This window comes from Pseudophryne corroboree, chromosome 6, assembly GCF_028390025.1.
Source record: "Pseudophryne corroboree isolate aPseCor3 chromosome 6, aPseCor3.hap2, whole genome shotgun sequence".
NCBI classification, from domain to species: Eukaryota; Metazoa; Chordata; class Amphibia; order Anura; family Myobatrachidae; genus Pseudophryne; species Pseudophryne corroboree.
This window is the reverse complement of record NC_086449.1, coordinates 721,965,174-721,977,390: the sequence shown is the minus strand read 5'-3', so window position 1 is coordinate 721,977,390 and position 12,217 is coordinate 721,965,174. Positions and strand designations below refer to the sequence as shown.

Here is a 12,217-nt window from a genome sequence, read left to right as displayed (position 1 = left end):
GCTTTTCACATTTTGAGATAAAAATGTGACGTAATTTCAGAATATGCGAAGAGTCTTCTCTACTCCCAGCCAATCGGACTGGGGCATAAAGGGCCCACCGGGGGAATGCAGTAGTAGGTGCCCATATTTAGGGGTGTGGCCACTCTCTTGAGAGGGTATGACCAGCTGTAACAGAAGCTTGACTCGCCATTAAAGAGTGCATGGTCTGGGCGGGTTCAGTATGATATGTCGGCTGACAGGATGCCGGCTGTCAGGATCCCGACAGTGGCATCTCGCCAGCCGTAATACCGGCAGCAAGCGTAGTGAGTTCCCATGCTAGGAATGTGACCAGTCTCTTAGAGGGGGTGTGGTCAGTCTCTAGAGGGGGTGTTGCCAGCAGCCACTTTGGTTTGCCTAACCATTAGAGAGTGAATGGTCTGATGCCCTTGATAGAACCATAGAATTTGACGGCAGATAAGAACCACTTGGCCCATCTATTCTGCCCCTTTTTTTATCCTTTAGGCAATCTCAACCCTTTTTAAACCTTAATTCTTTGTAAGGATATTCATATGCCTATCCCAAGCATGTTTAAATTGCTCTATAGTCTTAGCCTCTACCACCTCTGATGGGAGGCTATTCCACTTATCCACTTCCCTTTCTGTGAAGTAATTTTTCCTTAAATTTCCCCTGAACCTCCCCCCCCCCCCTTCAGTCTCAGTGTATGTCCTTGAGTTCTAATACTTCTCTTCCTTTGAAGAATGTTTCCCTCTTGAACTTTGTTAAGACCCTTGATGCATTTGAAAGTTTCTGTCATGTTCCCCCTTTCCCTTCTCTCCTCCAAACTATACATGTTAAGATCTTTTAGCCTTTCCGGGTAAGTTTTGTGATGTAGGCCATGCACCATTTTAGTTGCCCTTCTTTGTACACTCTCTAATGTATTTATATCCTTCTGGAGATATGGTCTCCAGAACTGGACACAGTATTCCAGATGGGGCTGCACCAATGACCTATACAGTGGCTTTATTACTTCTCTTTTCCTGCTACTAATTCCTCTCCCATATTTGATAAATAATATATTGTAAACACAAGTCCTGTACAGTATAATGTAACATATGAAAAGCTGTTCTGTACTTCATTATTTTCTGTGCTATATTATGCTATGTATCTGTTAAGCGCCTTGAGTCCTATTGGAGAAAGAGCGCTATATAAATAAAATTATTATTTATTATTATATGTATAATGTATAATTCAAGTGCACAGTCCTGTACCTGATCTCTAGAGGTGGAGGTGCTCTGTGATGGCGAATCAGAGACAGGATTTTCACATCAGCAATGGAGGCACAGTCAAGTTTTTGGATAATATCTCTTGTAGGTTTTACTTTGATAAATTGCAGTGGACGCACATTCGGTACCGCTGTGGTTAGTCATCGATACAGAATGTTTAATAGTGCTGCAAAATGCAGACAAATGATAAATAGAACCTTAAGATCTTAATGCATTGTGCATAGATATTCGCTCAAGTCTGAGTCATATGCATCTCAAAACAAATCCAACTAATAAGTGTACAACTCCCCCCAACGCACAGCGCAAACTTTCCACCTACAAAGACACTGCAATACTGGCCTACATATACAGGCATTTTTTGTGAACCAATGAAGAACACCAATAGTTACTCATGATAGGACTATTTGTGAGATGGGTTGGGTTCCAGTGTGGTCTAGCAGAACCCTTGGCTGTCCGTTTTGGCAGTACAAATTCCCTTGTTCCTCTGTTGACTTTTAATATATAGATTTATATGGAAAAATTCTTCAACAGGACCCCAGAGCCTTCCTTTATCCCAACATGTCCTGCAACAGTTTTAGAATGGCCAAATAGCAAAACTGTAGCAAGGCATGCTGGTATGTGTAGTTCAACAACAGCTGGAGGGCTGAAGGTTCCCCATCCCTGCTTTATGGTATAAATGCAAAGGGCTGGCAGCTTACATGCACATGTTTCCAACATAACCAACATTGTATCAGTGTAAAGATCTGTAATGTGACCATTTAAAATAATGGAGGGAATGAACCTGTTTAGATATGTATGTATGAAATGAACGAAATGGGCTTATAAACAGAAAACTTCTTTAACCCTGGGTGATTGTGCAGAAATATCACTAACAGCAGCCTATGGAGCGCATCCCTAACCGCCCGTCATCCACTCCTGTGTTGTGAAAATCGGTTAAAGGCAGACAAAGCAATTAGGCAGCAGCGCATGATTGAATATTACAGCTTTCAGCAAGTAAATGAAGATAAGTTCTGTTAATTATGTGGCTTCTTCCCTGTGCTAATGTGATAATAAAGTACTGGGCCTGTCACATTTCTAGTAAGGCAGTGACCCCTCACTCTGCATGAGCAGCGGAGACGATGCAATACACTGACTGTAGAGTATTAGTGGAACAGAACGTACCACTGCAGTGACAGGGGTGAGGAGAGAGGGCACTGTATCTCTGTTCTGTTCTAAGACACGCAATCATTTCATCCACCCCTTATGGCATACCAGTCATGACATACACAAATATTTATCCAAAAAAAGAACTGTAGAGACTCTTGAGCTAATAGGGATGACAGCACATTTTACAATCCTTTCACTCTTTTTAAGGATAAATGGACACCTTCAGATAACTTTAATGGATATGCTAGTCAGCACCCTTATGCAGTTTTTACTAAGCACATCAGTATACAAGGACTGTTAGAGAGAGACCAGACGTGAGGCACCTGTGATACAGTGACCTCACTGCACGTCACTGATAGACAGTATGGCCCTCATTCCGAGTTGATCGCTCGCAAGGCGAATTTAGCAGAGTTGCTCACGCTAAGCCGCCGCCTACTGGGAGTGTATCTTAGCTTCTTAAAATTGCGACCGATGTATTCGCAATATTGCGATTACAAACTACTTAGCAGTTTCTGAGTAGCTCCACACTTACTCGGCATCTGCGATCAGTTCAGTGCTTGTCGTTCCTGGTTTGACGTCATAAACACACCCAGCGTTCGCCCAGACACTCCCCCGTTTCTCCAGCCACTCCTGCGTTTTTTCCGGAAACGGTAGCGTTTTTATCCACACGCCCCTAAAACGCAGTGTTTCCGCCCAGTAACACCCATTTCCTGTCAATCACACTACGATCGCCGGAGCGAAGAAAAAGCCGTGAGTAAAAATACTATCTTCATTGTAAAATTACTTGGCGCAGTCGCAGTGCGAATATTGCGCATGCGTGCTAAGCGGAATTTCACTGCGATGCGATGAAAATTACCGAGCGAACGACTCGGAATGAGGGCCAATATATATGTATACACAGGTTGAGTATCCCTTATCCAAAATGCTTGGGACGAGAAGTATTTTGGATATCAGATTTTTCCGTATTTTGGAATAATTGCATATCATAATGAGATATCAAGGCGATGGGACCCAAGTCTAAGCACATGATATCTCATTATGGTATACACCTTATACACACAGCCTGAAGGTAATTTTAGCCAATATTTTTAATAACTTAGTGCATTAAACAAAGTGTGTGTACATTCACACAATTCATTTATGTTTCATATACACCTTGACCTGAAGGTAATTTAATACAATATTTTTAATAATTTTGTGTATTAAACAAAGTTTGAGTACATTGAGCCATCAGAAAACAAAGCTTTCACTATCTCAGTCTTGCTCAAAAAATTCTGTATTTTGGAATATTCCGTATTTCAGAATATTTGGATATCGGATACTCAACGTGTGTGTGTGTGTGTGTGTGTGTGTGTGTGTGTGTGTGTGTGTGTGTGTGTGTGTGTATGTGTGTATATATATTTATATATAAAGAGAGAGAGAGAGAGAGAGAGAGAGAGAGGTGAGGCTCTTGAGGAATGCGGGCTGCTGAAGGGATAAATACTTGAAAAATCTTATTATTGGTGTGCTGGTCTTTTTTTTCTGCCTGCTACATGTGGACTGAATAAATATATATATATATATATATATATATATATATATATGCCTCCCCAAAGGGGAGGTATTGTGCTATTTGTGAGGGCACCGGCTGCAGTTATCATTAATCAAGTGAGTGCCAGTCCCTGGACAATATATATATATATATATATATATATGTGTGTGTGTGTGTATATATATATATATATATATATATATAATTTATTTGGATATTTTTGTTCTGTGCGGTTAGATTTGTTGATTTGTTTGTTCTGTGCTCTGATGTTTTCTGTGCATGGGATAGACTTATAGCCATCGTCCCGCTGTGTGTTCATTAAGGTCATCTTTTTAAGTAAACTTTTATTACAACCTCTCTAAGCAGTTATGTATGGTAGGGTTGGGCTCCTGACAGAATAGTTTGGTGAGGTTGTGATAGGGAAGAGAAACATTGCTGTGTTCTGCCAGCCGTCTTCTTCTCACTCTGGGATACACTGAGTATCTGGTGTCTGTGTGATTTACATGCTGGTTTGCGAATGAGAGAGTGCTGACAGCAAAGTTAGCCAGGTGGGGTGTGTGGTGACCTCCCCTCTTATTTGGCTGAAGCACTTGCCAGTATTTCTCAGGTTCTAGGCAGAGATGATAATACTTGTCTGTCACAACCTTGTAATTGTTACCGAGTTTGTAATGATACGTGCCTGCAATAAAACACCCAGTAAGGTTACTGTAACGTACAACAAATCCAAGCAAGTAAAAACAGCCCTTAGCAAATAGATTATTTGCATATTATTCCATACATTTCCTAGTACTGAACTGTCTGGTGCTGTAAAGCTGAATGAACTTGGATGTTTAGGGCTTTTTCACATGCGCTATAAAAATAATGATGGGCAAATCCTTTCACTTCGTTGTCACTGTACCAGAGTGTTATCAGTTTGCTCATTAATGTGTCTTAAAGCTTCCATACACCAGACCACTATACATCCCTTCTGGGGCGAGGTATACTGTATTTTCTCAATATGATTATGGTTAGGGTTCTGATTTGGGTTAGGTTTGGAGTTAGGCTGTAAAGGGTTAGGGTTAGGCTGCAAAGGGTTAGGGTTAGGCTGCAGGAGGGGTGACTTAGGTTTAGGGTTAAAATAACAAAATCCATCTAAATGTTGAAAATCGGGATGCCGCTGATGACATTCTAATCATCGGGATCCTGTGTGCTGGGATATCGATACTAACCCTCTTTAATGAGTTACCAATAATGTTATTGCTGTGTTATGTTTGTTTGCAGTAGCTTATATAGCTGCAGGTAACAAAAAATAGGTATCTGGCATCAGTAATACAGAAGTTTTGCCAAATGTGGTGTCACCGGATATGTTTTTATGGGGAGACTGGTCCATAATCTATTAATCGGGAACTAGCGGAATATGTTGAAATTGAAACGGAGCTCCTTATTTTGACCTATAGATACAGCTTCATTTGAAAGTAAAAAGAGGGAGTTTGCTTGTTATAACAGTTGATACAAGTGGGTTTATGAGCAACATCAAGCTCCAGCCGGGGAACAGTTCTTTTCTGCCCCCTCCCACCACCCCAAAAAAGTCTTTATTATAACATGGAGACGCAGTCATTTGATAACTCTAAGCGCATATTTGTAAATACAGGTTGAGTATCCCATATCCAAATATTCCGAAATATGGAATATTCCGAAATACGGAATTTTTTGAGTGAGACTGAGATAGTGAAACCTTTGTTTTCTGATGGCTCAGTGTACACAAACTTTACTTAATATACAAATTTATTAAAAATATTGTATTATAAGTCCTTCAGGATGTGTGTATAAGGTGTATATGAAACATAAATGTATTCCGTGCTTAGACTCAGGTCCCATCGCCATGATATCTCATTATGGTATGCAATTATTCCAAAATACGGAAAAATCCGATATCCAAAATACTTCTGATCCCAAGCATTTTGGATATGGTATACTCAACCTGTATATATTTTTTGTTTGTAAATATTGTTTTACTTTACTGAATGGGTTTTCTTCATTAACTGGCTTCTTGTCATATCCTTGGTAATAGATTATTCCGAGGTGACCTTAGGAAGTTATTCTCTGGGGTCGATTCAATTCAGCAACAGTTGAATAGTGCCGGGAATTAGCTCCCGGCGCTATTCAATACAGCGACTAGTTACCCTCAATTGTCGGGAATTCTTCTCTCAGTCCCAGGGGGTGAGAGAAGAAAACCGACAAAAGAGCTGCCACGCGGCCAGCGCAAGGTTGATTCTGTCGGGAATCAGCATCACCGCGGGTAGTTAAGTCGGAGAATGCTCGTTCTCCCGACAAAACTACCTGTTAAGTCGTCGAGAACGGGCATTCTCCGACTTAACTTTAGCTGAATTGATTAGCGTTGGGAGCTAATTCCCGGCGCTATTCAACTGTTGCTGAATTGAATTGACCCCTCTGACAATAGAATGATGTCAGAAATGGTTGCCCTTAATACCCCCACGTTTTGGCATGTGCCACGCATATCCATGTGTTGTCCATGTAAAGCAAACTAAGCTTTAAGTTAAATATATGTATATCATTGTTATTGGTGTTTGGGTGGGTCAGGTGTTTGTCTCAGTTTTCATGAATGAAAGATAATATATAATTAATAGATTTACAAAGTGACAATGTTTTTTACAGTTGTCAGCTCTGTCGTTTTTGCCTCTCAGTTTCAGTGGTGTGTTGTCTTTCACCGTCCTGTGAAAACAAGGAGGTGTATAATATTAATAATCACAAATGAAACACAGTTAATTTATTATCCCCTTTCATTGCCGGACTGGGGCATGAAGGTCCCACCGGGGAGAATGCAGTGGTAGGGGCCCATGCTTAGAGGCTTGGCTAACCATTAGTGAGTGCATGGTCTGGGCCCCTTAATTAATATATATAGTAAATATTGCTAGTGCATGCATGATACTGTACCATATTAGTAACAGGAATGCCCTGTAGAAAAATCACCATAGTCCTGTACAGTATAACGTAACACATATGTAGAATATGTAATTCAAGTGCACAATCTGGAACCTGATCCTTACAGGAAGGAGTGTGGCCCCAGGCAGTAGGACCCACCTGGGGTTTCTGCTGTATACCCGGTGGCCCAGTCTGATTCTGCCCCCTGTAATTAAAGCAGTCTGCTCAATTTTACTAAAGCAGAGAGGGTTCAGGTAAGAGGGAGAGTTTCAGTGGAGCAAATACCACCTAACCTACTGTATACTGGCTATAGTGTACATTTAAGGTGGGATTGTCCAAAAGTGAACAACCCAATGGAGCAAGTGAGATCTCAAGACTCTTGTAGAGGCACAATGGCCTTACACACACATTGATCTAAATCACTACTATTATTTGCTTTACAAATTAATAAAATAACGGTAAATACATAAACTTGACATTTTATTTATTCACGTCAATACTGGGCACTTCACTATATATTAAATTATGATGCAGAAAAAATGGAATGTCAGCCTTTGTTGTAATGGTAAATCAAAACTTAATTTAAACTTTAAAAAAAATATAGAAATTTTGGTCAAGGGGCATTTTGTTATTTTCTTTTTGGTTTATTTTACCAGAGAATTCAGTCATAACAGTATAATCGTTATTAATGAGATTTCAATGAATGAATGGAAATAGTTTATCCATGTTATATTTTCTGTTATGACTTCTAGCCACACACCCTTCTGACAAATGTCTATATAACCCTCTCTGTTTCCTTTTGCAGATTCTTCCTGAAATTCTTTCTTAAGTGTAACCAAAATTGTCTGAAGAATGCAGGGAACCCTCGTGACATGCGCAGATTTCAGGTTAGTCAAAAAATATTATTAATATGTACAGTAACTGACAAATATCTTAACCTATTGGTTGGTTTCATTTTAGTTTCATACCCAATGAGTGCATCATAAAATATACAAAAAATAAAGAGACCATTTCTAATACAGTACATTTAGGTGGTCATTCCGAGTTGATCGCTAGCTGCATTCGTTCGCTGTGCAGCGATGAGGCAAAAAAAGGCGCTTCTGCGCATGCATATGCGGCGCAATGCGCACGCGCGATGTACTATTACAACGAACGATGTAGTTTCACACAGGGTCTAGTAAAGCTTTTCAGTCGCACTGCTGGCCGCAGAGTTATTGACTTGAAGTGGGCATTTCTGGGTGTGAACTGACCGTTTTCAGGGAGTGTTCGAAAAAACGCAGGCGTGCCAGGAAAAACGCAGGCGTGGCTTGGCAAACGCAGGGCATGTTTGTGATGTCAAAACAGGAACTGAACAGTCTGAAGTCATCGCAAGCGCTGAGTAGGTTTTGAGCTACTCTAAAACTGCACAAAAAAACTTTGCCGCCGCTCTGCGATCCTTTCATTCGCACCGCTGCTAAGCTAAAATACACTCCCAGTGGGAGGCGGCATAGCGTTTGCACGGCTGCTAAAAACTGCTAGCGAGCGATCAACTTGGAATGACCACCCTAGGCCGATACCTTGTTCTGTCCTTCATTACACTGCAAATTGCCGCATGTGATATAGTCTGATTGGCTGTGCAGCACAGCCAATCAGAAGATCTCATATGCGACCCGAAAGGGCGCGCAATACTGCGTACACACTGAACAATCTTCACGATTTGTTGTTCCAATATGACAATTCATGAAGATATCGTTCTAGTATGTCCCCGGCTTTAGATGCTCAAAAGATAAATACAGTGTGCATATATACAGTAGCAGTGTTTCCGTGAGCCTCAAGTCGCACTAACAGACCAGGTTTTAAAGATATCCATGCTTCAGCACAGATGGTTAAATAACAACAACAGGCACTAATTTCCTGTGCACGATTTGGCTAGCCTTAAAACCTGGACTGTTAGAGTGCTTTGAAGACCGAGGTTGGGAAACACTGATCTATAGATACATACAATAAACATCATACAGTAAAAGAGAACTATCTTACCAGGAAGCATGTATACTTAGAAAAACATGGCTTTAACATTACAAAAAGGTAATTAGTTTATTATTTCTATGTTAGATGACCATGATCATGCTGTATGTTTGATCATCATAAGACATCACAGACCCCTGCCCTTCTGTAAGAGGTGCGAGGACCTTTGGAGAGTGACCTGGCATTGCCAGATCCCACTCACCCCTAGGCCTCATATTATCTCACCATTGCAGTTTACATATTATATCAGTGTAGAGCAGTTCTTATGAAGTTCACCCGAGTGATCTCCAAATACCCTTTGGTGATGCATGTGCTATAACTACTAGAGATGAGCGGGTTCGGTTTCTCTGAATCCGAACCCGCCAGAACTTCATGTTTTTTTTCACGGGTCCGAGCGACTCGGATCTTCCCGCCTTGCTCGGTTAACCCGAGCGCGCCCGAACGTCATCATGACGCTGTCGGATTCTCGCGAGGCTCGGATTCTATCGCGAGACTCGGATTCTATATAAGGAGCCGCGCGTCGCCGCCATTTTCACACGTGCATTGAGATTGATAGGGAGAGGACGTGGCTGGCGTCCTCTCCGTTTAGAATAGATTAGAGAGACACTTGATTTACTAATTTTGGGGAGCATTAGGAGTACTCAGTACAGTGCAGAGTTTTGCTGATAGTGACCAGTGACCACCAGTTTTATTTATAATCCGTTCTCTGCCTGAAAAAAGCGATACACAGCACACAGTGACTCAGTCACATACCATATCTGTGTGCACTGCTCAGGCTCAGGCCAGTGTGCTGCATCATCTATTATCTATATATAATATTATATATATCTGTCTGACTGCTCAGCTCACACAGCTTATAATTGTGGGGGAGACTGGGGAGCACTACTGCAGTGCCAGTTATAGGTTATAGCAGGAGCCAGGAGTACATAATATATTATATAGTGAGTGACCACCAGACACACAGTGCAGTTTATTTAATATATCCGTTCTCTGCCTGAAAAAAGCGATACACACAGTGACTCAGTCAGTCACATACCATATCTGTGTGCACTGCTCAGGCTCAGGCCAGTGTGCTGCATCATCTATATATATTATATATCTGTCTGACTGCTCAGCTCACACAGCTTATAATTGTGGGGGAGACTGGGGAGCACTACTGCAGTGCCAGTTATAGGTTATAGCAGGAGCCAGGAGTACATAATATTATATTAAAATTAAACAGTGCACACTTTTGCTGCAGGAGTGCCACTGCCAGTGTGACTAGTGACCAGTGACCTGACCACCAGTATATATAATATTAGTAGTATACTATCTCTTTATCAACCAGTCTATATTAGCAGCAGACACAGTACAGTGCGGTAGTTCACGGCTGTGGCTACCTCTGTGTCGGCACTCGGCAGCCCGTCCATAATGGTATATACCACCTAACCGTGGTTTTTTCTTTCTTTCTTTATACATACATACTAGTTACGAGTATACTATCTCTTTATCAACCAGTCTATATATTAGCAGCAGACACAGTACAGTGCGGTAGTTCACGGCTGTGGCTACCTCTGTGTCGGCACTCGGCAGCCCGTCCATAATTGTATATACCACCTAACCGTGGTTTTTTTTTCTTTCTTTATACATACATACTAGTTACGAGTATACTATCTCTTTATCAACCAGTCTATATATTAGCAGCAGACACAGTACAGTGCGGTAGTTCACGGCTGTGGCTACCTCTGTGTCGGCACTCGGCAGCCCGTCCATAATTGTATATACCACCTAACCGTGGTTTTTTTTTCTTTCTTTATACATACATACTAGTTACGAGTATACTATCTCTTTATCAACCAGTCTATATTAGCAGCAGACACAGTACAGTGCGGTAGTTCACGGCTGTGGCTACCTCTGTGTCGGCACTCGGCAGCCCGTCCATACTTGTATATACCACCTAACCGTGGTTTTTTTTTCTTTCTTTATACATACATACTAGTTACGAGTATACTATCTCTTTATCAACCAGTCTATATATTAGCAGCAGACACAGTACAGTGCGGTAGTTCACGGCTGTGGCTACCTCTGTGTCGGCACTCGGCAGCCCGTCCATAATTGTATATACCACCTAACCGTGGTTTTTTTTTCTTTCTTTATACATACATACTAGTTACGAGTATACTATCTCTTTATCAACCAGTCTATATATTAGCAGCAGACACAGTACAGTGCGGTAGTTCACGGCTGTGGCTACCTCTGTGTCGGCACTCGGCAGCCCGTCCATAATTGTATATACCACCTAACCGTGTTTTTTTTTTCTTTCTTTATACATACATACTAGTTACGAGTATACTATCTCTTTATCAACCAGTCTATATATTAGCAGCAGACACAGTACAGTGCGGTAGTTCACGGCTGTGGCTACCTCTGTGTCGGCACTCGGCAGCCCGTCCATAATTGTATATACCACCTAACCGTGGTTTTTTTTTCTTTCTTTATACATACATACTAGTTACGAGTATACTATCTCTTTATCAACCAGTCTATATTAGCAGCAGACACAGTGCAGTGCGGTAGTACACGGCTGTGGCTACCTCTGTGTCGGCACTCGGCAGCCCGTCCATAATTGTATATACCACCTAACCGTGGTTTTTTTTTCTTTCTTTATACATACATACTAGTTACGAGTATACTATCTCTTTATCAACCAGTCTATATATTAGCAGCAGACACAGTACAGTGCGGTAGTTCACGGCTGTGGCTACCTCTGTGTCGGCACTCGGCAGCCCGTCCATAATTGTATATACCACCTAACCGTGGTTTTTTTTTCTTTCTTTATACATACATACTAGTTACGAGTATACTATCTCTTTATCAACCAGTCTATATATTAGCAGCAGACACAGTACAGTGCGGTAGTTCACGGCTGTGGCTACCTCTGTGTCGGCACTCGGCAGCCCGTCCATAATTGTATACTAGTATCCAATCCATCCATCTCCATTGTGGTGCCTTTTAGTTGTGCCTATTAAAATATGGAGAACAAAAATGTTGAGGTTCCAAAATTAGGGAAAGATCAAGATCCACTTCCACCTCGTGCTGAAGCTGCTGCCACTAGTCATGGCCGAGACGATGAAATGCCAGCAACGTCGTCTGCCAAGGCCGATGCCCAATGTCATAGTACAGAGCATGTCAAATCCAAAACACCAAATATCAGTAAAAAAAGGACTCCAAAACCTAAAATAAAATTGTCGGAGGAGAAGCGTAAACTTGCCAATATGCCATTTACCACACGGAGTGGCAAGGAACGGCTGAGGCCCTGGCCTATGTTCATGGCTAGTGGTTCAGCTTCACATGAGGATGGAAGCACTCAGCC

At 41.6% G+C, this 12,217-nt stretch overlaps 1 protein-coding gene across 3 annotated transcripts in view; it reads left to right on the top strand.

The window, feature by feature from the left end:
• EBF1 (EBF transcription factor 1) overlaps positions 1-12,217 on the top strand; it is a 449,014-nt gene that overhangs the window by 309,369 nt on the left and 127,428 nt on the right. For all 3 annotated transcript variants that reach the window (XM_063928403.1, XM_063928404.1, XM_063928402.1), the window contains exon 7: positions 7,667-7,748. In XM_063928403.1, coding sequence (XP_063784473.1) covers positions 7,667-7,748 — 82 coding nt within the window. The remainder of the gene's footprint in view (positions 1-7,666; positions 7,749-12,217) is intronic.